Below are 26,552 nucleotides of genomic sequence, written 5' to 3'. Positions count from 1 at the left end.
CCACCGCGGAAAGAGCGAGCCACTGAGCTGCTGGGCTGCAGGGGGGTTTGAACGTTGCGGGCGGTGAAAGGCGTCGCAAAATCCAGAAAAAATGTGGGGCAGGGCTCGGCGCGTCAGAAACCCATTTCTTGTCGCGGAAGGGGAACCACTTTTTTCTCTTTTTCCTCTTTTTTCTTCACAAAACCCAAGACCACAACTCAAATCATCGTCAGCCTGCGACCCTTTCCCTACGCTGCTGGCGATTCCGAATGTGTGTCGAGATGAACTCTTTCCAATGCCCTTGCTTAAAACCATCATCACGAGCGCCCCATTGCGCGGCGGCCATGATGCGATGATGACCTGAAGCAAGTTTGGACATGCCCGTCTTCTGTTTCTGCGGCCCCGTAGGCAGTGGGGAGGTTTTGGATATCCAATGCCCGGTGAATGCCATGGATGTCATAGATTCCGTGCCATTGGATGCCCATCCAGTTGGTTTTGGCACTGTAAGTTGTTTCCGTTTGTCAAGCCCTTTGCGCCCTGCTGCCCTGATGACTCCCAAGCAATCCGGTAAGCCTACTCAGCAACGGCAGCCCTGGGATGAGCTAGGTCTCAGGGCCATTGGTTTTCGGATGGCCGTGAGTTGAGCTTGACGAAAGGAATTCACCTGAGCTGCTCATTCAACTCCGTTCTGTGTCGGCCGGTTTCTCCAGAACCAATTCTGACTAATTGCCCTGAGCCACCTAGGATCCCAATCCATTTTTAGCAGTAAGGTAACCGGAACAGCAACCCGAGCTTGAGGAACCTGGAGGTCGAGCTTCGGTGTCACGAGCCTCGGAAGACAGCTAGCATCTCCGAGCAGCGTCCTGTCAACCCCACGTTTTCTTTCCCAGCAACCATCTTTAGATCTTTGACACTGCATAGTACCTGATCTTGGGTCGGGCACGTTCTCAAGTTTGCCGCACTATAGGCGTGGGGGATCTGTGGTATAGTAGACGTTGTGGCGGTTCAACCCCGGACTGTGATGGGAATGCAGGATGCGGCAGATGCATCTCGGGGTAAGGTAAAGGAACACATGACCAATATAAGTGGCACTGTCAACACCAAACCTCCCGTCAAACCTGGCATGTATGTACACGACTCTGCCGTGGACAGCTCTCTGGTCCCCCCCCTACCAACGCTGGCCGAAACACTGCCGGCCCCACCGCGCCGGACCCGGACAGCAGGGCGGACACTTCAGCCGACGCTACCCCACGCACGCGCGCCCCTCTGTTGTGTAAAAGGTGGGGTTGGTCGCTGGCTGGGTGCTGTTGTACTGAACTGTGCAGTTCCTTTCGCATGCTACCTAGGACACGAACTCGGCAGTTGGACAAGCAAATGGCTTTGTTGTCGGAAATCCTGTTTGTATGTAGGTACTTATATATGTAGAGACCTCTCCCGGGCCTGTTCCAGCATCCATGGATCATGTAGGAGCATCTTGGTCCCCAATCCGAGCTCCAATCCATCCGATCGGGCTCTGCTCTGCCCCACCCTCCGAGTCTGCCGTGGCCATCCGTGTCCATCCGTGTCCAGGTCCGGGTCCATCTTTATCCAGGACGGGCACCCTGCGTTTTTCCCATTTTCCTTTCCTATATCAACATCTAGCAAGAACCATCCCGCATGGGCGACTATATCCCGAGCTTGGAACTGCCCCCCGAGGCCGTAAACAAGCACATCATGGAGAAAATCACAGACAAGATTGCGGCCCTCCGGCCGGGCCAAGATTACTTCTCCCTCGAGTTCTTCCCGCCCAAGACGGCCATGGGCTTCTCCAACCTGCGCAGCCGTCTTGACCGCATGGCCCGCGCCCTGCGTCCCTTGTTTGTCAACGTCACTTGGGGTGCCGGCGGTTCGACTGCCACCAAGTCCCTCGAGCTCGCCGAGATCTGCCAGCGCGAGCTCGGCCTGACCACATGCCTTCATTTGACTTGCACCAACATGAGCCGCCGCCTCATCGATAAGGCCCTCGAAGATGCAAAGGCCCTGGGCATCCGCAATATTCTAGCCCTACGCGGAGACCCTCCCCGTCGTGCCGAGTATCTTGACCCTAACGACCCAGAAGCTGCCGGCAGCGATGACGGTGAAACCCCCGACGAGTTCTCCTGGGCCATCGACCTGGTTCGGTACATCCGGAAACACCATGGTGACTACTTCTGCATCGGCGTCGCCGCCTATCCTGAGGGCCATGCCGATGAGAGCCATCCCCTCGGCCAGAGCCTCGAACACGACCTCCCCTACCTAGTCGAGAAGGTCCAGGCTGGTGCCGACTTTATCATGACCCAACTCTTTTTCGACATCGATGCCTACAGCCGCTTCGAGGAAACCCTGCGCTCCCACCCGAGCGGTGCATTCCGTGATATCCCCATCATCCCCGGCCTGATGCCCATCCAGAGCTACCAGATGATCAAGCGCACCACCAAGCTCAGCCATGCGCGCATCCCGGATCCGCTGATGGCTCGCCTTGATGCCGTCCGCGGTGATGACGAGAAGGTCAAGGAGGTCGGCGTCGAGATCCTGAGCGAGCTGGTCGAGCAGATCCGCGAGATCAAGGACAGGACCAGCCCGGGTCATCCGCGAGGGTTTCATTTCTACACCCTCAACCTCGAAAAGGCCGTCTCCTTCATCGTCGAGCGCACAGGCCTCATTGCCCCCGTAACCCCCGACGAAGAGGCGGTCGACGACATCAACCCTCTGCCCGAAATCCGCGTCCTGCGCGTCAACGGCGAAGAAAGCCCCTCCGTGCGCCCAGAAGCAGTCGTGCGGCGGCGCAAATCCTCCGTCGGCTCGCAACCCCGCGACCGCGTCATTGTCCAGGGCCGGTCCGCGTCCTCGGACTGGGAAACCACCGCCGTCGAAGCCAGCGTGCCGGCTGGTCCCATCAACACGCGCGCCAACACCCTCGCCATCTCCGAGGGCGAAGGCGTCCTCGGCCGCGAAGCCACCTGGGACGACTTCCCCAACGGCCGGTGGGGTGACGCCCGCTCACCGGCCTACGGGCAGATCGACGGCTACGGCGTCAGCCTGCACGTCACCGTGTCCCAGGCGCGGCAGCTCTGGGGCGAGCCGACGGCGCCCGAACACGTCAGCGACATCTTCATCCGCCACCTGCGCGGGGAGCTGTCCATGATCCCCTGGAGCGAGGAAGGGTTTAGCCCGGAGACAGCTACCATTCGGGACCAGCTCGTGCAGCTCAACGCGCGCGGGTGGTGGACGCTGGCGTCCCAGCCGGCCGTGAACGGGCTGCGGTCGAGCGACCCGACGTTTGGCTGGGGCCCGCAGAACGGGTTCGTCTTCCAGAAGGCGTTCGTCGAGTTCTTCTTGCCGAGCCGGGACTGGAAGGAGCTGGAGCAGCGGCTTAGGAAGCCCGAGATGAAGGACGTCGTGTGCTTTTACGCTACCAACGCGAGAGGGGATTTCGTCAGCTCGGATACCGTCGCCACGGAGGCGCAACAAGCGGAAACAGCATCATCACGGACGGATAGCGGTACAGCCACCACCTCATCCACGACAACACGACAACAAGAACAACCAAGTCAAACAGAAGAACAACAACAACCCCACGAAGCGAGCACCAACGCCGTCACCTGGGGCGTGTTCCCGGGGAAAGAAATCGTCACGCCCACCATCATCGAAGAAGTGAGCTTCCGCGCCTGGAGCGAGGAGGCGTTTGGCATCTGGCGCGAGTGGGCTAAAGTGTACCCGCGCGGAAGCCCAAGCGCGAGGTTCCTCGAGGCGGTCCGCCAGGACGTGTGGCTGGTGAATATCATCCATCACGACTTTGTCGAGGCGAATGGGTTGTGGGAGCTTTTGCTGGGAGGTAGTAGTAGGTAGGGGGGTCAGCGATGGGATAGGATGGGAGGTGTGGTTAAGGACAGGTACTTCGGTATGGGCTGGATAAGGGGGTAAGGGTGGTTGGAGGATGGGATATAAAGAGGTTGGGTATTGGGTACCTAGGAATGATGGGATGGATGGGAAGTCTTGTTTTGATTTGGTGGTTATACGTTGGGTTTATGATTAGAATGGCGGTGCTTATTAGTTAGTTCACATAACGCATATGGCGCGTCGTGGTGTCGTTCTGCTACAACATGGTAGGAGGCAAATGGATCAACATCGTCCAGCGACCTTGTGTTTACGTACTCACTCTTGTTGCTGTCTTGAGGGATCAGAGTTTGGCGCGATGGTCCATACGTATGAGATGGAAAACAACGCGATGGATTGATTGTGTCTTGTTCTAAGAGCAGCGCGATAGTGGTATTTCCCCCTGGAATCTCCCTTTTCGTCATCCCTCTCTCAACCTGTGAAAACCAGCCCGTGTGCTACGCCGAGTGGTCCTCCTGACTAGGTGATCGGGGAGCACCGAATCCGAGGGACCCCAAAATAAGAATAACGATGCTTTTTTGTGCCTTGCTGTCCCTTTTGCCATTGTGAATCCCCATGCCTGGACGCTGGCCTGAATGCGCAACGTCACCATATCAATCCTATCCGGATATATGTGGATATATCCCATCCCTTCCCCGATACCAATCCGCGCAATTGCGCAGCATCAATCAACCCAAACCCAATAATCACTGCCCAGTTCTTCTCCCTTCACGGTCGTCCTTCCTGGTTGTGAGACCGAAGGACGAAAACTTCGTGGAGGCGCCGGTCGAGATGATTTGGTTGGTGTTTTCAGTCGATGCTGGATGGAAGAGGGGGGTAGGGTAGAAATGGATGTGGATGAATGGAAGGCCGGATTGGGTTCTTGATTCCGCTTCGAAAAGGGACGCGTAGTTGCCGTAGAAAACGAAAAACGAAACCATGGCTGGATGATCGACGAGACTGAAATAACTGTGCCGTGTGCTGTGTGCCAATGTGGTGATACCTCCCTCTCCATCTCAACATATTTGTGGTTGGTTTCTTCGAAGGGGTGGTCAAAGTCGATATCGACTGGTGGCTGACGGCTGTCGGCTGTGCAATAATGATGCTGTGCTGTGCTGTCCCCTTTGGATTCGACTGCTGTTGCTGGCTGTGGCTGAACCAACGAAATACGCAACGAAATTGTCGCGGTATATAGGGGTGGTTGGCTTGGCCGTCACGCAGAACTGTAGCTGTCTTAGGGGGTTGCGAAGTCGCCCATGTTTGACGATGAGATCACATGCCGGTGGGAAACGAAAACGAGATTGAAAACTGTGCGCATGGGTATAGGGTAGGAAATCGACGTTGCAAACAAACTGATGTGCTTCTTCAATGTTGCTTCTTCTCCCTGTTTGGGGCGGGACTGAGTGAGCGTGATGAAACCATTGCTGGACTCATCCTCTCTCCCTCGTCTGTATGATGTCCCAAATATCTGTTAGTCTCGCCACCCTCAAAACGTCCCGACTTGCTCCATGAACTCAAAGGAAGTGGCACAACTCACCTTTCCCAACTCACCTGGAGCTCCTCCAGCACGAGGGCGGGAACTCCAATGACGCCACCGGATGTCTAAACATCCCCGGCATCCTCTTCTCCATCCCCTCCAAAGTTCAGAAACGCCGCAAAGTCGTCAACCTTGCCGGCGCCTGCGAACGCGCTGCCCGCAAAGGCGGTTGCACTGGCGGTGTTGGTGAAGGGCGAGATGCCCGTAGCCGTCGGAGCGCTCGTGTTCAGCATCGTCGTCGGGGTATTCATCGTGGTCGTCGTTGAGCGCGCGCCCGAACCCGCGGTGGTGGTGGGCACTTCCGTCGAAAAGGCGTTGGTGGAGATGGGCGGGTTGGCAAGATAGTTCGGAATGGCAGGAGCGGACATAAAGGACTGCTGCTGTCCTATGGCGGGGATGACGGCGGGGAGATTGGAGTTGTTGCTGTTGTTGAGAAGGTTCATGATCATTAGATTCTGCAGCTGGATGCGAGCTTGGAGTATGTTGTTATCTTGGCCGGCGCCGACCAGGCCTTGCTGGTTGACGAGCAAATCTCCCCCATTGGGGTGAAACAGGGGAATCTGGTTGACCAGGCCTTGCTGGTTGATCAAGTCGGGGAGAAGGCCGCCCGACAGGTACGGGTTGGGGCCGGTGGCATATGCTGGGAAGATAGGTGCAGGTGAAGGGGTCGGTGCATACAATGATGGATTGAAGATGCTGTTGTCGGGCTCACTGGCACCAGAAGAGCTGCCGATGCTAACGACAGATGTGCGGCGGAAGGTGCCCGTGGAGGATGTGTCGGTGGGCGAGGGATTCACGGCGCCAGCGGTCGAGGGAGCGGGTGCCGGAATGCTGATGCTGGTAGCGGCCGTGGTCGTCGCGGTGCGAGCCGGAGTGACGTGGTACGGCAAACCGGTGGCTGGGTTGGTGAAGTCGTTGGGGACGGGGCGCTGAACTGGACGGGCGGGCACAGAGAAGCTCGGAGCAGGCCCAGTCGATGTCGACGTCGGGGCCGAAACAGCGGGACGCGGCGCAATCGGGAGCGGCTGGCTCGGGGTCGGGTTCGCAGCTCCCGTTGGGGCCGGTGCAATAGGGTGTTGCTTCACAGGAGTCGACTTCGTAGCCCCGGTTTGAGCAGCCTTAGACGGAGTCGACGCAGATGCAGCCTGTTTGGATGCCATAGCTGGGGCGGCAGCCGCCGCTTGAGCGGGCACAGACGGACCAGAGCCCTTCTTCTGAGCCGACCTGGTCTGGCGCGGAACTGACTTGGGCTTTGTTGGGGTGTCGTTCAAGCCGTCGTCATCGTCAGAGTCGGAAGAGCTGCACTGATAGAGTGAACCGTCCGAGTCGAGTCCAGCATTGGCTTCCGCTTCACCCTTAGTCTCTGGCTCGGCTTCCGCATTATCCTCAATGTCGGGCTGGTCCTCCGCGCCATCCTCGGACTCAGGCTCGATCACCGCTGCGGCCTTACGGCGCTTCGCTGCAGGGGTGACAGAACCGCTAGGAGCCGGTCGGGTCTTTTTGGGCGTGGGAGTAGGGGCCAAAGGGGTGTGGACCACAATGTTCGCACGAGGAATGGTTCCGTTGTCCAGGAGAGCCTGGAATGCCTGAACAGGATCTCCACCGTTATCAGCTGCGGCCTTGAGGGTGTCCGCAGTCCTCTTGATGGCGCGGAATTGGTAGGCAATGCCCTCCCAGGTGCTCTCCCCAAAGTACTTCTGGATTTCTGCGACCCAAGTTAGAACCGTCAAGAGTTTGGTTTAAGCTGAGATGCAGGATCTTAATTGGGGGCAGGAAGCGCAAGATGCCCAACTTGGGGACCATCTCCGTTGATCATCTTCAGCGTGCCATGCTCGGACCGCTTCAGGACTCAAGACGATGTTGATGAGAATAGAGTGGCAGCCAGGCAGCGGCAGCAGAAAGGAGTAAGCGATTTGAAGAGCCGATGTCGTCCAAAGTCACTTCTAGTCCCATGTCGTAAATGAGTGGCCGGCTTTGCTGCTTACCGCTCTCGGTCCTCCACTCGAAGACCGGATGGTCCATGGGGTCGATTCCCTTCGCAACCATCAACCGAAGGACTCTCGCCTGGACTTTCAAAGGTCGGAAACGGTGCTCGACGGCAGATTCTGTGCTCTTCCCACCGAGGTAGGAAGCGATGGCTGGCGGTGGTGGTCGTGCTGTCAGCCATCGTTGTCGGTTGTTGCTGGATATTGGGTGTTGGATATAATATATTGATAGGCGAATGTCATAAGGAGATAGTCGTGTATGTTGGGTATGCCACCTTGTGGCGGCCGTAGCCGTTATTAACATCGCTGCTCCTGCCGCTGCCGCTGCCTAGCATATATTGTTTGCCGGGACAAGAATGACCAAGTGAGCGGCACTGCCACCTGGGCAGAAGCGGAAAACGAGACCAAAATAAACGGGGGAGGATGAGACAAAAACAGTAAAAAATAAAAAAAATAATAATAATAATAATAAAAAAAGGGGGGGAGGGGAACGGGGAGAGGGAAGGCTGGGACAAACTCACTCTTGTAATCGAAGCGGAAATTGTCGGGCATGGCGGCCACGACTGCTGCCAGGAGACGGGCCTGAGCCTCGTACGTCCTGTAGCTTCCCTTCTCCATTCTCTTGGCCGCAGGAGCCATCTTGCTGTTGCTGTCTTCTGTCAACAACGACAGAATGGAAGGTGGTTAGCTGGTGGTCTGTGTTCAATGTTAGCATAACCTCGGAGGAAAGGTTGAATCCTGACAGCCAGAATCGATGAACGAGGGAGAAGAGGGTACGGTCCGTTGTCAAAGGGTGCGGAGACAGAAGATAAGAGAGAAGAGTGGTTGGCTAGACATAAAGAGTTGTAGGATGTGAAAAGAATGGAAATGGAAAGGGCATAGAAGGCATCAATGTCATAAAGGGTATGAAAGATGTAGAGATGATATGAGGCGTAATACGCGTCTAAATCATGCCAGGTGTAAAATGTGAAAAGGGGGGGAGGGGGGAGGGGGGATGCAGAAAAGGGGTAAAGGCGAAAAGGGGGTAAAATATGAAAAAGATGCAAGACCAAAACCGCGAACCCGACAACTGATGCTTCAACAAGACCCATTTTTGGGTCATTGTTGAAAATGACAGAGTGCCCTGCGGAAAGTTCATGGCCAGGACCAACGGGAAGTGACCAAGACAGCAAAACCGCTTGCCCAACCGGTCGTCGATCAGCCTCAGGTGCAGTCCGCCCTTAGCTGCCCACGGCGGTCTCGCTGAGATGGCTGCGAAAATGGCCAAACAGCAAAATCCGTACCTGACCGGCCATCGGTCAGCTTCAGCAGTAGCCCGCCCTGAAATGACTAAGACAGCAGAACCGCTAGACCGGCCGGCCGTCGGTTGGCTTCAGCAGTGGTCCGCTTTGAGCTGACTGTGCCGGCTAGGTATGAGTAGCTGAGGAAGTGACCAAAACAGCATAATCCGGGCCCGACCGGCCGTCGGTTGGCTTCGGCAGTAGCCCTCCCAGAACTGAACTGACCGTGCCGGCTTGGCTGGGTGCGGAGAGTTGCGGAAGCGACCAAGACAGCAGAGTCACACCTAACCGGCGGTCGGTCGGTTGGACGCGAAGTCCGCCCTGAGCTGACCGCGCCGGTCTGGGTACGGAGAGCTGCGAAAGCGATCGACATTGCAAACCCACTTGCCCGACAGGCCGTCGGGAGGTCGGCTTTGCTGGTGGTCCCCCCTGAGCTGACCGTGCCGGCCTGGGTACAGAGAGCCGCGGAAACGACCGAAACCAGCAAACCCGAACCCGACCGGCGGTCGGTTGGCCTCGGAAGTAGCCCGCCCTGAATGAACCGTGCCGGCCGGGTCCGGAGAACCGCCAAAGCGACCGAAATAGCAAAACCCGTACCCAACCAGCGGTTCGGTCCGCCGCGAAAGGAGCCCGCCCTGAACTGATCGTGCCCGAAACAGCAAAACTCGACCGACCAGCGATCGGTCAGCTTCGCACGTAGCTCGCCCTGAGCTGACCGTGCCGGTCTGGGTACGGAGAGCTGCCAAAGCGATCAAGAATGTAAATCCGCTTGCTCGACCGGCTGCCGGCAGGTCGGCTTCTCTGGTGGTCCGCCCTGAACTGAATTGACTGTGCCGGCTTGGTTGGGTACGGAATGTCGCGGAAGTCGCCGAAAAAGCAAAACCCGCCCGACCGACAGTCGGTCAGCTTTCGTAGCAATCCGCCCTGAACTGACCGTGGCAGCTTGGGTACGGAAAGCTGCAAAAGCGATCGACGACGCAAAACCGCTTGCCCGACCAGCCGTCGGTTGGTCGACTTCGCCGGTGGTCCGCCCTGAACTGTCCCTGCTGGTCTGACTGAGGAGAGACAACGTGTTCTGCGATCGCCGACTTTCCGGCTTCACACAGACCACAGCTGTCCGCCTCCGTTGACAGATGAAACGAAGAAGAGCCGAAGCCGACATACGACGAAAGGAAAATATGTAACTTACTTGAGAAGCGATCAATATGTGAAGATCAAAGCGAGTGACTGAGGTGGTGGTAACGGTGGTTGGGACGGTCGGTGAATGGAATGAACAGGTTGAAGGGTTGAAGGGTTGAAGGGTTGAAGGAAGAAGAGTTGGTTGAAAGAGTGGAGGTGGTAAAAGCTGGAAAGGTTCGGGAGGCAGAAAGAAAAGAAGAAAGTGTCTGTTAAAACGGGGTTAGGGTAAAACAAAGTTCTCCGAGAGATGAGATGAACGTGACGGAGCGGGCCGGGCGGGCCGAGCCGCCTTCTCTTAAGGAAAACGGGGTTAGGGAGATAAGACGAACGAAACAAAGAGCCCGTTTAGGAAAGTCCGCGCCCAAGATATGGGATGACGCGGATGCTGAAGTGGTGGTGACGGAGGTGGTCGTGACTGAGGTGGTAGTGGTGGTTGACACGGTGGGTGAATAGAATGAGCGGGTTGAAGGAAGAGTTGATTGGGTGATGGCAGCTGGAAAGGGTTGGGGGACGGAAAGAAAAGAGTTTGTTAACAACGGGGTTAAGGTAAAATAAAGGCACCCACCAGGAATATACACGCCTGAAAGATGATATGAACGGAACGGGACGAAACGGGACGGGACGGGCCGAACCTCCTTCTCTTTATGAAAACAGGGTTGGGGAGATAAGACGAGCAAATCAACATACCTGCTAGGAAAGTCCGCGCCTAGGGGAACAGAATCTGGTGATGAGAACGGAAACGGGTAACGGGATGATGATGATCGTGGCTGAGACGGTTAGTGAACAGAATGAACGGGTTGAAGAAGAGTCAGTTGGAAGACGGGCGGCAGTGGAAGCTGGAAAGGTCGGGAACGGAAAGAACAGAAAGAAATCGTCTGTTTAAAAGCGGGCTTAGAGCAAAACAAAGGCACCCGTTGTGGGACGGAGCGGGCCGAACCTTCTTCCCTTGAAGGAAAAAAAGGTTAGAGAGATGAGACGAGGAAAACAACGTACCTGTTAGGAACGTCCACGCCTAGGAGAACGGAAGCTGGTGATGAGGTAGGTGATGGAGGTTGAGGCGGTCGGTGAGAAGAATGAACGAGTTGAAGGAACAGAGTTGGTTGAAAGAGCGGCGGTGCTGGAAAAGGTTCGGGGGACGGAAAGAAAAGAAAGTGACTTGTGAAAAAAGGGGTTAGAGTAAAACGAAGCACCCGAGAGATGAGATGAACGGGCCGAACCGCCTTCTCTTCAGGAAGGTGGGTTAGGGAGATAAGACGAACGAAACAAAGAGTCCGTTTAGGTAAGTCTGCGCCCAACATGTGGGATGATCGCGGGTGCTGAGGTGGTAGTGTGAGGTGGTGGTGACGGTGGTTGAGACGGTGGGTGAAGAGAATGAACGGGCTGAAGGAAGACTCGATTGAGAGAGCGGTGGTGGTGGAAGCTGGGAAGTTTCGGGGGACGGAAAGAAAAGAAAGAAAGCGTCTGTTAAGAAAAGGGGTTGGGGGGAAAACAACGTACCGTACCTGTTGGGAATATCCGCCCCCTGGAGTTGAGATCAACGAAAGGGAGTGTCGAGGTAGTGGCGACGGTGTGTTGGTTGAAGGAACGACAGCGCCGGAAGTTGGAAGGAGTCGGGGAAGGAAAGGAAGAATGCGTCTCTGTAAAATAAATAGGGTTAGCGAGATGTATTGGGAAAAAAAAAGCGCCCGTTGAGGAATCTGTGCCCGAAAGATGGGATGAACGGGAGGGAGCGGGCCGAGCCGCCATCACTTTATGGAAACAGGGGTAGGGATATCAGATGAATAGAACAAAGAGCTTTGGGAAAATCCCCGCCTCATATATGGGACGAGGTAGCGACGGGGTTGAGAAGGGCGATGAACAAAATGAACGGGATCAAGGGAAAAAGCTAGGTTGAAGGAGCAGTGGTTCAAGAAATTGGAAAGTGGGAAGGTTGAGGGGACAGAAGGGAAAGAAGTATATATATGTCTGTGAGAAAAAAGGGGGCAAAGGGAAAGAATGTATCTGTGAAAAAGGGGGTAAGGGATATGTGATGAGCAAAACAAAGCACCCATTGGGAAGATCCGTGCCTGAGAGATGAGGTGAACGGAAGTTGGTGACGAGGTGGTAGCGACCGTGGTTGGTGAACAAAATGGACGTGATCAGGGAAGAAGAGTTGGCTTGAAAAGGAGCGGTGGTGGAAGTTGGGATGTTTCGAGGGACGGAAGGAAAAGAAGAAATGTCCAAGCACCCGTTAGAAAGAGAAAAACCACGTTCGGGAGATGTGACGAACGCGGGACTGAATGAACGGACGAAGCGCTTGTTGGGACAGGTAGTGGTGTGGAGACGGTATGAACAGGCAAAGTGCCTGTGGGAAAAAAGGGGGATGTTCAGGGGGTGGAACAAACTGACCAAGGACTTGCTAAGGGTGGTGACGGGAGTTGAGGAGGTTCGGGACAAGTGGACGGAAGTGCTTGTGAAAGACGAGTCGGTGATGGTGGTTCAGGGGGTCCGGTATATGGACAAGAAGCCAAAACGCCTATTGAAAGTAGTAGTTGGGATAGATCGGCATAAATAAACTTACCACCCAAGTGATGATGATAATAGGAGTTGAGACGAAGCTGCTGTTTAACAGTGGGGCACCGATGGTTGAGATGGTCTGGTATCCGAGACGAAGAGACCACGCTTCTGCTCGACGAAGCTGCGTCTGAGAGAGAAATATGATTAAGCTGAAGGAAACGCAGCAGTGGCGGTGAGACGATGACAGTTGTTGAGACGGCTCGCTGGATGGAATGAAGAGCTGAACGGACCGTTCACCAGGGCTGAGTCGCGCGAAGAAAGCGAATGAGACGGGAGTGACGGTATCGATGAGATGGTAACGATATAGGTGAGTAGCGATTGTCGAGGTGCGACTGTGATGGTCGTTGGGGCGGCTTGGTGGATGGAATGAATTGATGAAGCCGCCGTTTGCCGAAGTCGAGTCTGGCAGAGGAAGAGACGGAAGAGGAGAAAGAATCCAGAAAGTCGTTGGTCGAGAAAGGCGAACTTATAGTCCAATATTCCGCGGATCCGCGACGTCTCGATGACCGCAACCACCTAGTTCAGAAAGATCCGCGACCACCTAGTTTTGGTAGTCCGCGACGACGTCGGGGGTGCACAGATCAACGCGTCTCCGCGACTTTCCGCGACAGTTCTCCGGACTATGACAATGGGATGAACAAGCCGACGTAGTCTCCGTTGTCTCATCCAAGTCTGCGATGGTGACAAGGTTCGATGGTCCGAACAAGAATAAGGGGTATATAAACCGATCGGGCCTCCACAGCTGGCATTAAGCTCTGTGATGGTCCGGACAACAGTAACAGACCTCGACAGGCCGACACCGCGTCCTCAACTGTGTCGCAGTCCCTGTGATGGTGACAAGGTCCGGCGACAACTTCTGGCGATAGGTTCTGACGGCAAATTCCGCCGACGAAGATCCGACGACAAAGTTCTGACGGCAAGCTCCGCAGGAGTCCGTAACAATAGGGGCGAAGGGACCAACTTGACCTCCGTACGAGTTGTTGATAAGTTCCGTGATGGTCCGGACAACGATGACTGGAACGGCCAGATTAACATGGACTCCGTAGCCGTTACTGAGGCGTTCCGTGATGCGTCTGGACAGCCACGAAGAGGGTGCTCAGACCGACACGATGGTTTGGTTTGATGGACCCCAGCGAAGTTGGTGATTCAGAGTTGCGTTGATGTCAAGAGGAGACCGAGGAGGATGTTTGAGTGTATGAAGATATCCCCCGTTGTGTTTCCTGGATCCTGTTAGTCTCTGAGAACACCAATGATGTGTCTTTCCAGATATCAGGATAGGTGGACAAGACCTCTGAGGAACACCACCAGCTCCGCCTCTTTCCGTGTGTTGAAGAGAAGCATGGGTGATGGCATTGCTGTCACTCAACAGCAACACCCACACAGAAGATAAAGCCTCAGGTAAGCCGGGTAAGTTGACAAAACCTGTGTTGACAATGAACGTCAGGACCGACCACTCGGCCGAGATAAGACGATGGGAATCAGAGCTGGAAAACGCTCGGAAAACACAGTTGATCAATCAGTTCCAGGATATAAAGCAACGACAATTACCCACTTGGGATCGTCTGAAGCCATGAAAATTACTGGTAATGTGAAGAAAAACAAGCGACCTCCAGTTGCTTCAAGGAAGCCAACTGCTTGGCCTTGGAGAATCATGGAAGCAATTGATGAACCGAGGCAACTTACAGACCTGGGTCGAATGGAACATTCAATGCAGAAAACAAAGTCTGAAATCGACAAGGCAAAAATGGAATTCCACTTACCGACCGGAATGCCTGAATATGAAACCAGAGCTTTGAGTTGAGTCTTGGAAACTTCAATCGGTCAAACTCGAGGAGTGCCCAGCCCACCCAGGGGCTGGTACAGACGACCAAAAAGTTCCTTGTGATCAATGGCTTTCGTTTGCAAGCCCCGTAGCGATGAAAACCGAATGGAAAAATTCAAGCAGAAGAAATCTCAGCAGGGGAATTTTGGAGACGTGTATGGGTGTGTGGAAAAGTTGAAGAATGAATGTCGTGAGTGAGAGAAAGAGATGAATAAGATGATGAGATGATCGAGAGACATTCAAGGTTGGCGGATCCTCCCGTCTGAGGGAGGTAAACACACCCCACTGGTTGGCCAGTGAGCAAATGTTTGGAAGAAACTTGAGGGCGGCAGAATAAAGCAATGAAGCATAACGAAACCATAACAATACAAGCAAAGTCGCAGAGAAACTTGTTCAAAATTTTCTGTTTGAGCGATGTCAAAACTTTGTCGGTCTAAAATCAGCATTTCCCAACCCATTCAACCTTGTGAGTGACGCGACCTGAAGTCACCTCTTAACTCAGGCTCACAGTCTTGGCATGCCCCTTTGGAGCGCCTCATCATCGCCAGACTAACAGACAATGTTGACAACCCCTGTAGGTTTTGATATGAACCTTCACCCTTAAAGACACCCCAAGACAGAACACAAGAGCAATCAACAACCAATACAAAAACGCATATCAAGAACATGGCAGAATAAATGCAACTCTCAATAGAATTCAAATGCGTGTACTGGGTATCTTCCCAAGACCTTCTCCTCTGCCTCACCTAGTACAGTCCATTCCCAAGCTCATTGTATCCACAACTCCAAGTCAGCGAAGCATGACATGGGTGAATAGACGATGATATGGGTATGGGTGCATTAGGACAAACAAATTACCATAATCCCAGCTGGAGCATGAACAACATGGGGATTATGTACGCCAGACGGAAAAAAACACAGCCCGCAAAGGTCACAATATCCTTAGCGTTCCAAGATCTCCAAGAAAATGAAGATCCAAAGAAATGATAGCAACAAAAATGGACAAGAAACCCGAAAAATAGACCAAGAAGTCGGGACGATATAAGTCCGCCGATGCTGACGGGAACCAGTCCCAATACTCTCCTCTTCCTCCCATCCATCCCATCCCGTCGTCCCGCCAGATATGACCGGGCGGCCTTAATCCGGGTTGGCGATATACAACCTCCCCGCCGAGCCGGTCAGCGTCATGGTCCGCTCATCCACGCTGCCCCTCCGTCTCAACTCCTCGACGCTATTATTCTTGACGCTCTTCTCGCGCGTAACGGCGTGTTTCTTGCTGTTCTGCGCCGCATTCCCTGAACTAAACCCAAGCTCGGGGAGGGTATCGAGCCGTTCGGCCGCGTCATCGCCTCCAATGCTATTAGCGTCGTTATTATCTCCGGCAGCAGCGGAGTTGGTGTTGGTGTTGTTAGCCGCATTGGAGGCATTGTACCCGGCCGGGGCAGACGGCTGACCGACGAGCGACCCACTCCGCTCAGGCGTGTCACCCGGGCTCTGACGCGCCTGGGGAGCGGAGGTGCGGTAAGTCATGGTGCGCCGGCCGGCGCTGCCGATACTGTTCCTTCCCGCGCTCCCCTGCCTGCGGTGTTGGTGATAGCGCATGATCTGCTCATCCTCCTCGCTCTCCTCGCCCTCCACCTCGGTCGCGCTTAACCGCAACGGCACTCCGCCCACGACGCTGTTGAAATTGCTCCCCGGTAAATACCCGATGACGGTCGGCTTGCCGTGGTGCCGGATCTTGGCCGCCACCTTGCCGCCCGCGGACAAACCCGTGGCAGTCCGCCCGCCGGCGAGCGAGCCGAGACCGAGGCCGTTCAGCGAGCTCATGAGCTCGGCGTTGGCGCGCTGCTTGGCAGCGCGTTGTTGGGCAAGCAAGCGCGGGTCTTCGTACTGCGCGCGGTCGCACCAGACAGTAGCTTTTTGTCTGCGCAGGAAGGCGACGTAGCCGCCTCCCGGGTGCGGGGAATTGGGGAGGCCGCCGGAGTGGTGGCTCGAGGTGGAGCGGCGAATGTCGAGCGTCGGGGAGGTGCGGTAAGCGGCTGGCGGCGGGGGCATGCCGCCAGCGCCGTTGCTGGAGATGGTGCTGAAGGTGTTGACGCTCGGGGAGCGGCGCTGTTGTTGTTGGTGATATTGGGGTTGGTGATGTTGCGGAGGTGGTTGGGTGAGGTGAATAGGTGGGGGTTGCGGTTGGTACTGAGCTGGGCTTGGAGCGGGCGCTGGCGCTGGTGTTGGTACTGGTGGCGGGGCCGGGCTCGGGGAATAGGATGCCTGCACGGGGAAAGGAAAGACGTTGGACGACGTCGTCCTTGTGCGGCTGTGCGTATAGGTCGCGTTGCTCATGGGTTCCATTGGAGCCGGTCGCCGGCGGGTCTCAGCCATAGGCTCGGGTGACCACATGTGCGACATGGCGGACGCAGGCGCAAGATGTGTGTGCTGTGTCGATGCAGCCGTGGCAGGGGAAAGATGATTCGCAATGGGGTTTCAGCTGGTCGTTGATAATGTTGTTGTCTGCGAAGTTAGGCCAGCTGAGGCAGGCTGAAATACGAGGGCGCCGCGATGGGGATGGGAATGCAGAGAAGGGGATGACGGCGATGCGGCGATTCACGGGCACCAAGCCGGGGTTGAGATTTCGTCGGGGGATTCGGGAAAGCGAAGAATCAACCCCGATGCGGCTGTCTGGCGAATCCTCGGATCCTCGAAGACAGTAGTTATGTCAAAAAGACGCGAGGATTGAGGAGGGGTGGGCGAGGAGGAAGCCGATGGAAGAGGGAGCAGACGCCCAAGGAAGCACCGGGCCGAAGTGGGCAGTGGGAGTCAACGTTGCATTCAGCGCTCGACCTTGGTCCTGGGACGCGGAGCGATGATGTTATCTTGTGGGGACCGTCGCACTCTAAGCGCGCGGACGAGGCGGCTCATCGGGTTTGGTGACAGTGGGATGATGTCGATAACTTGAAATGTTCCTCGACCGCAGGACCACGAGTGTTGGTGTTGAGAGGCAAAGTGCCTGTGGTTTTTTTGTCCGAGGGAGAGAGGAAGGCAGGTGTGCACGGAATGTCCCAGGACTTTTTTGGAGTTTGTCGCCTGCGACTCGAAATGGAAATGGGGAAAGGGGTGCCTGAGCAAACCATCCAAATTGGGACCGAGTTGCTTCAGCTGGCTGTGCCCCTCAGCTCAGCAACGTGCATCGACAATTACGTCAAAAAACCATATGGGAAAATTTATTTTCATATGAATAGGTAAGTTTGTCTGCAAAGTGACGCCTTTCTACGAAACACCACTTGCTTCCTTTGTGTTGCAATGCGTCTGACTGTCTGATGTCCAGGAATGCGCTAAATTTGGCCAACGGGAGCAACCCGGCCCTGTCGATCCGCCATTGAGTTGGGTCGGCCTGGTGTTTTGCAGCGGGCAACGTCATGAATGTGGGGTTGGAGCCAAGGCAGGAAGATGAATCCGCTCCCACCTTCGCACGTGCTTGTGTCAACTTGGACTGACGGCGTTTCAGATGCGCTGTCAACAAGGAAACTCCCCAGAGGTTATCCGGGTTTTGGCCGAGGGCCATTGGATGGTTTTGGTCTGAGGGATGAACGTCGAGTAAGCTTGACAGGAACCTCAAGGCTGTGTCGTCTTTATGTATAACCCAGGTCCTGAAGTAGCACAAGCCACATAAATACCGACAGAAAGTCGCAGGTATCGAGGAGAATGCTTCGATCAGCATCATTTGCCGAGGCGCCCTTTTGGATTCCTATGCTGGGAAGCAACATCGAAACCCTGCGCTATCGTTCCCTTGCCCTCGTCTTTCAAATGAGTCCTTTCCAACGTCCACGTCGTTTGAAAATTCTACTGTCTTGGTTCGTTGCTCGAGCCAACGAAACGCGACATCAGCCTCCAGAATTGCGCTGTCATACTTCCTTTGTCCACGGATGCCACAGGCTCAACCTCAGGCTCTTGGATCGCACCTCAGCCAATAGCGAGTCGTTCAACTTCCCGATAGGGCCATGCACCTCACAACGATCCAGAGAGGATGCAGGAGGCTCTAGAGCGTGCGACGTGGGGTGGTTTGCACATCCCCTCACCAGGTTCCTCACCAAATCCTCCACCATATCGAGGTAAGGAGAGGAATATCCACCTCTCTCCAACCAACTGGAGGATTTCATACCGCGAAACAAGTGGGTGGAGGCGCCTTGTCCGTGCCGAATCATGAACTCATGTTGCTGGAAGGAGATGCAGGTTCGGAGCAAAAGTGTCCAATGTAGATATAATATACATGTCCCTGAGGTAAGGTATGTATGTATGTATCTACATACACCAGAAGATGGATGCGACACACCTGCTCCACCAGTACCCAGATGGACGGCATATACCGCTAACTTGACCAGTAATGCCTTGGCTGTTAGGCATGGCGTTCCCAGATCGGCCATGTCCGGGTGAAACTCGTACGCCATGCTGCGATTCCGGGTTCTCAGAGACGATGCAACATTAGCAGGCGGCGGCATGAAAAATGTCATCCCAGCGAGAAACTGATCTCACGCACAGTAAGACTGAGAATGAGGAATGTTGCTTCGTCAATGTAAATGTAGACACTGCCTAACATAGCAGTAGGGCAGACGATTTGTCGACTTATTGCCAAGTCGGTCGAGTGTCCATGGTAGAGCGATAGTCGCGGGCCGGCTCGGCATCGAGGTCCCCATCCGATCGATCGTTTGCAGCTGGGACGTGCAGATAAAGGGAGGGCTGTGCCACCTCGAGAAAAAACAAGAGACACTCTCGAGCTCCTGGCATCCATTATCTACAAATACCTGCCTAGGACGCATTTCGCCACTCGAAAACGGAACTTTACAGACTTTTGGTGTCGCGCGAAGTGGATGGGCAAGCTGCAAGACCAACATCCAGAACCCCAAAGACCACCTCTCTGACTGGCGACAACAGCCGACCAATCCGCCCACCACCTGCCCACTGTGTTTCACGCTTGTGTGCTGCTTGGCTGCCCCCTGACCGCTGGCCCTTGGCTTCTGACAACCCCCGTTGGCGGATCGCAAGCCCGTTGGTCGCCAGGAACCGCACGGCCGCTCCGAACCGCGCCAAGCAACGCTCCAAACTGCCGGGCCTGGCTCTGCAACTGTAGGGTGACAGGGACGACAGGGAAGAGAAAAAAGTTTGACAGCAATCAGAAGCTGTTGCAGCCCGAGGGGGCCGCCGATTGGGAGTTGAAAGGGAGAGGCCGCTCACCGTGAACATCCACATACATACACCTGTGTCGCCAGAATCCAGGTCTAAGGTTCGCCGTGGAGACTGGAGCGTAGGTCACGAGCCACACCGACACAAAAGAGAAAGGAGGTGAACACAGGTCGGGTCAAACACATTTCCTCCAAACATCACCCTCGATCCCGATCGGCATGATCACAACCGCTTTCGCGCCAAGTATTCGCCGATCTTTTGATATTTTATTTGGCGTTTGGATGATGGAATTGACATCATGAAGTAAGAGATATACATACCTTCCTGAGAGAGGAACAACCGAAACTGAGCCGCCACGAACATTTGAGACTGACGACCGCTATTCAGGTTCGCGAAGGAGCTCGAGAGAGAGGCCGTCCCAGGTATGTAGTTTTAGGATTGTGTTGGTGTTTCTTCTTCACGCCGCCGGCTCCACACAAAAACTTACATCATGGTCCAGCATACTCCAACATGCGGCAGCATGGACAGGAGTGTCGGACAGACCAAGCACATGAAATCAATCAAGCAGTACTGACCATCGCTCCCAGAATGGCGCGCCAAATACCTCAACTACAAGGCTGGCAAGAAGCACATCAAGGCGGTGGCCCGCGCCATTGCCCGTGCCAACACGACGCCAACATTGGCGAGGAGATCCTCCACCACCACTCCCGCCTCCTATTGTGGCATTGACCAGCAGTATTCTCCCCTCACCCAGGCTCTTAGCGTGCCTGACAGGCGCAGCCCTCGCGACGTGGAGAATGGACGCGCCGAGGATGAGCGCTCCGAACTATCCCAGAGTCCGGCCAGCCGGGTCCGCTACGGCAGCATCTCGGCCAGCGGCAATGACTTTGAGCTCCCCGGTCCTGCCCTCCGGGTCCCCTCCAACGCCGCCGGAGCCCGCCGCGGCTCCGTTGCTGCTACCATCCCGCGCTTCAACCACCGCCGAAACTCCTCCGCCGCCACCCAGCCGGGCATGACAACGCGCATGCGCCGCCTCTTCACCGGCGGCCAGGCCCTCGCGCGGCAGATGTCTAACCGTGCCGGGCCGGACGCCACCGCCCAGGCCCTCGACCAAGCCCGGGCAGCCGAGGAGGACTTCCATGCTTTCCTCGATAGCGAGCTGGACAAGATCGAGACCTTCTATAAGGAGAAGGAAGATCAAGCCACCGCGCGCCTCGAGGCCCTGCGCGCACAACTGCACGAGATGCGCAATCGCCGCACCTTCGAGATCGCCGAGGCCAAGAAGCGTCGCCAGGGCCGCAGCCGCAGCCGCAGCGCCGATGCCTCGAAAACCGCGACATGGAAGAAGGAGACGGACTGGATCGCCCCCCTCCGCGACCGGCTCGTCAAGCCCGGGCCCAACTCCAAAGCCCTCCAAAAGATGACGCACACTCCCGTCTTGGCCGGCCAGCGCCCCGTCGAAATGCAAGATTACACCCGCCGCCCGCAGAGCAACGACGTCCCCTACCGCACCGCCAAGCGCAAGCTCAAGCTGGCGCTGCAGGAGTTCTACCGCAGCCTGGAACTGCTCAAGTCCTACGCGCTGCTGAACCGAACGGCCTTCCGCAAGCTCAACAAGAAGTACGACAAGGCCGTCAACGCCCGCCCGCCGTACCGCTACATGAACGAAAAGGTCAACAAGTCGTGGTTCGTCAACAGCGACGTGTTGGACGGGCACATCCGCACCGTCGAAGACCTCTATGCGCGATACTTTGAGAAGGGGAACCACAAGATCGCCGCCGGCAAGCTGAGGGGGTTGCAGAAGGGCCCGGGGGATACGTCCGGCAGCGCGTTCCGGAGCGGCATCATGATCGGCATCGGGGCCGTTTTCGCCGCTCAGGGGCTGGTGTACGGAGCCGACTTCCTCTTCAACGACGACTACGAGGACATTCTCGAGCGGACGAGTTACCTTTTGCAGCTGTATGGAGGATATTTCCTCATGCTGCTGCTGTTTTTCCTCTTCACTTTCGCATGCCACCTCTGGACCAAGCACAAAGTCAACTACCCCTTCATCTTCGAGTTCGATGCCCGCCACGTCCTGCACTGGCGGCAGCTGGCCGAGTTCCCGAGCTTCTTTTTCGCGCTGTTTGGCGTGTTTATCTGGCTCAACTTTTCCAAGGCTGGAGAGTACTGGGAGGACTTGTTCCTGTATTATCCCGTTCTCCTGATCGGCATCTCCGTGGTCATCCTATTTCTACCCGCGCCCATCTTCCATCACAAGGCTAGGAAGTGGTTCGTGTACTCTCATGTACGGTTGCCCCCTATCCAAGCAGGTCATGTTGCTCTTCCGCACTCACTGACGTAACTGCTGCAGTTCCGGCTACTCCTGGCGGGCCTGTATCCAGTCGAGTTCCGCGACTTCTTCTTGGGGGATATCTGGTGTTCGTTGACATACGCCACCTGTGTATGTGGTTCTTCGTCCCCTTCTCAACATCGGCTGATACTGACCTTGCTCCGCAGAATATCAACCTGTTCTTCTGCCTCTATGCCAACCGCTGGGACAACCCAGACCATTGCAACTCGAACCATTCGCGCCTTATGGGCTTCTTTGCCGCCTTGCCGCCCATCTGGCGTGCCCTGCAGTGCATCCGGCGTTACTACGACACAAGGAACGTGTTCCCGCACCTGGTCAACTGCGGAAAGTATACCATGACCATCCTCACGGCTCTCTGGCTCAGCCTGTACCGCCTCGACAACACCAAGACCAACCTGAGCGTCTTCATCACCTTTGCCACGATCAACGCCATTTATTGCTGTAAGCATTCCGCCCCCCATTTTCCCCTGAAACGAACCCCTTGGAAACTAACAAAGGTTCCCAGCCGTGTGGGATATCTTCATGGATTTCTCCCTTCTGCAGCCCAACGCGAGGACGCGTTTCCTGCGCGACATCACCGCCCTCCGCCCGGTCTGGATCTACTACGCCGTCATGGTGATCGACCCGATCCTTCGCTTCTCCTGGGTCTTTTACGCCATCTTTACGCACAACACGCAGCATTCGACCCTGGTCACCTTCCTCGTCGCCACGGCCGAGGTCATCCGCCGCGGCATCTGGGCCATCTTCCGTGTCGAGAACGAACACTGCGGCAACGTCGCCAACTACAAAGCCGCCCGCGACACCCCGCTGCCGTACCATCTCGAGCTGTTCGTCCAGCGGCCAAGCCTCGAGGAACCCACGGCTCCCGCTGCCGACATCACCGACGGTGCCTACGACACCGCCACCACCCGTCCAGCGACCAGCTCCTCCTCCGCCACCGCCCGCCCCCCGTCCGCAGCGACTTTGCCCTCCTTTCCGGAAACGGCAGCAACACCCGCGGCGGCGCCGGCAGCAGCGGCCGGAGCCGGCAGCCCGCCACGCACCAGCCTCCCTCCGCCCCGTCGTCCGTCCCTCGTCCAGCCGGCCACAACCACCGGCCGCCGTGCATCTATCGTCCAACCAGCCACAACCACAACCACCGGCCGTCGTCCATCCCTCATCCCGCCAACCACAACCACCACCGGCCACCGCCCCTCCCCCTCCGCAGCCAGCGCGCCTCCCACCACCAGCCAACAAGGCCGCTACCACCTCCCCACTCCGTCAATGGACTCCACCACCGCTGCCGCAGGGGTGATGGAAGAAGGCGCCGCCGCACCGTCCACCCAGCCTCCTACTACCACTACTACTGCTGGAGCTGGTGGTCCTACCAGCTTCCGCCGGCGGATGACCGACGTCGTCGCCGAATCCCGCCGCACGATCCGCCAAGCCATGGCCGAAGCGCACCGGCAGGACTTTGAGAAGCGCCGCGGGCGCGAGCCGGAGGAGGTGGGCGGGGTGGGCGTGGCGGTGATTGGCGGGCATTGTGTTGTGGATGATGAAGAGGACGGGGATGAGGAGGAGGAGGTAGAGGAGGAGGAAGAGGAAGAGGAAGGGGTTGATGATGCTGGTGTTGATGTCGGGGTGGTAGAAAGTGTTGCTGAGGAGGAGGAGGAGGAGGAGGAGGGGAAGGATGGTGGAGGAAGGGTTGGGGTTGTGGTTGAGGGTGAACAGCAGGGTCAGAGTCAGGGGGAGGGCCAGAAGAAGTAGTGGTAATTGGGAAGAGAAGAGTGAGGTGAATGGATAGGGGAGGGTAATAGGGTTAATGGTGGGGGATTGGCGTTTGGGTCGCATCTAACATGGGATTTAGAGGGGATGGGTATTAGACGGGGGAGTTGGTGATACCCATGTGTATTTGCTGTTTGGTTTTGCATCCTGTGGGTTGCATTGTTTGGATCAGGAGATCTAATGGGGGAAAAGGACCTAGGCAATCGGAGCATTGGGTTAGTTAAAAATGTTGTGTTTGAATCATGGGTTTGAAGGGCATTAAAATCCATTTTCAGCGTACACAGATCACCATACTGTTTCCCCGTCTTCGAGATTCGAGTGCCAGAAGAGTGTTTACTCGACAAGTTTCGTCCGCTCTGAGCGCGCTCTTCATTATCCTACGTACATAACCTAGGTATCCATCATGTCGAAGAGTCATAGAAACTGTACGTAGAGCATAACCAAGCCCAAGACAGAGAAAAGAACCCATTCGGCAATCCCATCCATAGACATATATAAACGCCTTCCCAGAACCAATAGCGCCGCCCCCCCAGAAAATTCCCGGTATTCCTCTCGTCCCTGATATCATCCGGCTCCCGTGGTGCCAAGTCATAAATAAAGGCCGTCACAAACAAAGCAAGCCCAACTCCACGCTACCCTGTATCACAGACCACCGTGATGACGTGATATCGGCTGTTTACTTTCTTCTTAGGCAAGGTCCTCTACGTAGGCAAGAACTTCTGAGCATCCTCCCTCTGCTGCGCCGCCGACTGGGGGAATGCGGCAATCGCGGCAACGATGAAGGCGGCCATGAAGCCGAGAGAGAAGATGGACCAGATGACGCCCCAGCACTGGGACGAGCCGCCATAGCGCTTGGCGAAAACGCTCGCGTCGGACGAGTTGACTTTTCGGAGGATGAGATCGTCGCACTGATGATGAGAAATCAGCAGGTTAGCAACAGGGCGCGGGTGGTTTATTGGGGTAGATGGGGAAAATAAAACTCACAATATCCCACACGCTATACAACGAGCTCATCACCCCGATAAACAGCACGACAAACCGCAGGGCTTCTGCGTGTGCGATGAACCAGCAGGCGACCAGCAACCCCACGGCGGCCAGAATGGTCAGATACGTCAGCCAATCCTTTCTCCCCCACCACAGCGTCAAGAGAAAGCACACGCCGATGGCGAGGGAGGCGATCTTGGAGGCGTTGATGTTGAACCCCGCAAACGTCAGGAGCGCGCCGATCAGCGACGAGCCCAGATACCCCGCCGGCAAGGTGATGATTTGCTTCCCGCCCAGCATCTTGGTCACGCCGCCCTCACGCGGGTCGAGCTCGATGGCGGTGACCTTGCCGCCGGTCAGGATGCAGGCGAAGGCGTGGCCGAATTCGTGGAAGGCGATGACGAGCATCTGGTGTAGAGAGTTCGGGTTAGTACAGACACACGAGATGTGGGAAGGACGTGTTTATGTACCTTGAAGGGCCACAGCACCCAGCGGATGTATGGGAGGTTCCAAAGCAGGGCGATGCCGACGATGTAGGCGGCGATGATGCCGAGGGTGATTTTCTGGGCGTCGTTGACGGTGAGGTCCCGGCGGGCGAGTTCGCCGCGGGGGAGGAGGTGTGGTTCTGGCGCTGGTGGCGCTAAGAGAGGGGGAGGGGCCATTTTGGGTGACGGATCTAAAGGTTGATGGTGATGCTTCTTCTCGTTCCGGGTTTGAAGTTGAAGTTGCGTGCAAGGCTGGGGTAGCGAAGTGGTGGTATGATTCCTCGTTTGCGAGGCGCTGACGGGTTGGGTTCAGTCGGGATTTGCCAGCGCTGTGAATGAATATTAGGTCTGAACTCGACGGGAGCGGTGTTGAGGAAGTGCCGTTAGAAACGAGAGTGTTGGCGTCAAGCAAAAAAAGGCTGGAAAGAAGGATTGGCAAAGAAGGAGCGGCAGCCCAACATGTGAAACATCCCAAGACTTCTCTTGCATTTCTCGACTTCAGGTTGCGCCCGCCTTGCTTGCGCGTCCCGGCGCCGAACGGCCGCTGACATGATGCGCTGGGGTGGGGCCCGGCAGTGGCTTGGCCCGGTAACTGCAGCGGCCTGCACCTGGACGGCAGCCGATCATGGCTCCACTTCTGTCGTTACAAACCACAATGGCCCGGATCGCCAGGGGATTTACTAATACTGGATTTTGTGGGTTTGTGTGACTCAGTTCTGTCTTTTTTTTTGGTCTGGTACCTGAGCATCGAGGTCGGGATACTGTGGTCAACAAAGCACAAGAGTTCCAAGAGACTCGACTTGGTTCATTGTCTGAGGTGAGACCTCATTGTCAACACGGGACTCGCCACAGCAGCAAACACAGCATCAGTCTCAGAGTGTGGCGCTGATCGTTCGGTCCCATTTGTCGCACCGCAGACCACTCTTTCATCATGGCGCTCAGCACAGCCCACATCCGCATTGCACGACCAACCGATGACATCAACGCGCTGCTCCCCTTCTACCGGGACGGCCTTGGGTTCGAGATTCTCGGCAGCTTCGCCGACCATGCCGGCTTTGACGGAGTGATGTTGGGCCACCCATCGGCCGGATACCACCTCGAATTCACCAAACACCGGGGCCACGAGGTCGGCCGCGCTCCCACCCAGGACCACCTGCTTATCTTTTATCTGCCGGACGAGTCGGCTCATACCGAGGCCGTGCAACGCATGGAACGTGCCGGGTTTGCGCCCGTCCAGAGCTACAACCCTTATTGGGACCGCGTCGGGAAGACGTTTGAGGATCCTGATGGATATAGGGTGGTGCTGGCCAATATGGCGCCGCCGCATTTGTCTTCATGATTTCTAGCAGGGAGGAGGATGTTGGCCGGGCTGGGGTTACACCGCGGCACCGGAGGGCAGGGCGGCAGATGGGAGGCATGCGTATAAGCCGATGTTGGATACCCGAATTAGGAAGTTGGGATAATTGGAGATAGGACTATTTCGTTGGACTCTTGCATTTGGATAAAGTGGCGGCACACAGGCAATGCAGGTACCGTCTCACTCACCATGGAAGCGGGGA

The 26,552-nt window shown here is 56.1% G+C and overlaps 7 protein-coding genes across 7 annotated transcripts; 3 read left to right on the top strand and 4 right to left on the bottom strand.

Annotated features, from left to right (window-relative positions):
- Window positions 1-1,635: 1,635 nt before the first annotated feature.
- Window positions 1,636-3,846, top strand: VTJ04DRAFT_6268 (uncharacterized protein; the record flags this gene model as incomplete). The annotated part of the gene is made up of 1 exon (XM_069364470.1): window positions 1,636-3,846. The coding sequence occupies one exon, from the start codon at window positions 1,636-1,638 to the stop codon at window positions 3,844-3,846; it is 2,211 nt and encodes a 736-aa protein (XP_069218294.1).
- Window positions 3,847-5,475: 1,629 nt separating this feature from the next.
- Window positions 5,476-8,034, bottom strand: VTJ04DRAFT_6267 (uncharacterized protein; the record flags this gene model as incomplete). The annotated part of the gene is made up of 4 exons (XM_069364469.1): window positions 5,476-6,050; window positions 6,123-7,115; window positions 7,396-7,548; window positions 7,917-8,034. The coding sequence occupies 4 exons, from the start codon at window positions 8,032-8,034 to the stop codon at window positions 5,476-5,478; spliced, it is 1,839 nt and encodes a 612-aa protein (XP_069218293.1).
- A 7,052-nt stretch (window positions 8,035-15,086) lies between these two features.
- Window positions 15,087-15,332, bottom strand: VTJ04DRAFT_6266 (uncharacterized protein; the record flags this gene model as incomplete). The annotated part of the gene is made up of 1 exon (XM_069364468.1): window positions 15,087-15,332. One exon carries the CDS (start codon window positions 15,330-15,332, stop codon window positions 15,087-15,089), a length of 246 nt encoding a protein of 81 aa, XP_069218292.1.
- Window positions 15,333-15,369: 37 nt separating this feature from the next.
- Window positions 15,370-16,638, bottom strand: VTJ04DRAFT_6265 (uncharacterized protein; the record flags this gene model as incomplete). The annotated part of the gene is made up of 1 exon (XM_069364467.1): window positions 15,370-16,638. One exon carries the CDS (start codon window positions 16,636-16,638, stop codon window positions 15,370-15,372), a length of 1,269 nt encoding a protein of 422 aa, XP_069218291.1.
- A 3,067-nt stretch (window positions 16,639-19,705) lies between these two features.
- VTJ04DRAFT_6264 (uncharacterized protein) lies at window positions 19,706-23,506 on the top strand (the record flags this gene model as incomplete). Its single annotated transcript, XM_069364466.1, has 6 exons — window positions 19,706-19,710; window positions 19,795-19,829; window positions 19,995-21,694; window positions 21,761-21,850; window positions 21,907-22,201; window positions 22,266-23,506. 6 exons carry the CDS (start codon window positions 19,706-19,708, stop codon window positions 23,504-23,506), a joined length of 3,366 nt encoding a protein of 1,121 aa, XP_069218290.1.
- A 719-nt stretch (window positions 23,507-24,225) lies between these two features.
- VTJ04DRAFT_6263 (uncharacterized protein) lies at window positions 24,226-25,170 on the bottom strand (the record flags this gene model as incomplete). Its single annotated transcript, XM_069364465.1, has 3 exons — window positions 24,226-24,432; window positions 24,509-24,916; window positions 24,979-25,170. 3 exons carry the CDS (start codon window positions 25,168-25,170, stop codon window positions 24,226-24,228), a joined length of 807 nt encoding a protein of 268 aa, XP_069218289.1.
- Window positions 25,171-25,924: 754 nt separating this feature from the next.
- VTJ04DRAFT_6262 (uncharacterized protein) lies at window positions 25,925-26,332 on the top strand (the record flags this gene model as incomplete). Its single annotated transcript, XM_069364464.1, has 1 exon — window positions 25,925-26,332. One exon carries the CDS (start codon window positions 25,925-25,927, stop codon window positions 26,330-26,332), a length of 408 nt encoding a protein of 135 aa, XP_069218288.1.
- Window positions 26,333-26,552: the final 220 nt, after the last annotated feature.

This window comes from Mycothermus thermophilus, assembly GCF_041956435.1.
Source record: "Mycothermus thermophilus strain CBS 625.91 unplaced genomic scaffold VTJ04scaffold_4, whole genome shotgun sequence".
NCBI lineage: Eukaryota > Fungi > Ascomycota > Sordariomycetes > Sordariales > Chaetomiaceae > Mycothermus > Mycothermus thermophilus.
Note: the sequence above shows the minus strand (reverse complement) of the source record. Positions and strands in the feature narration are given on the sequence as shown.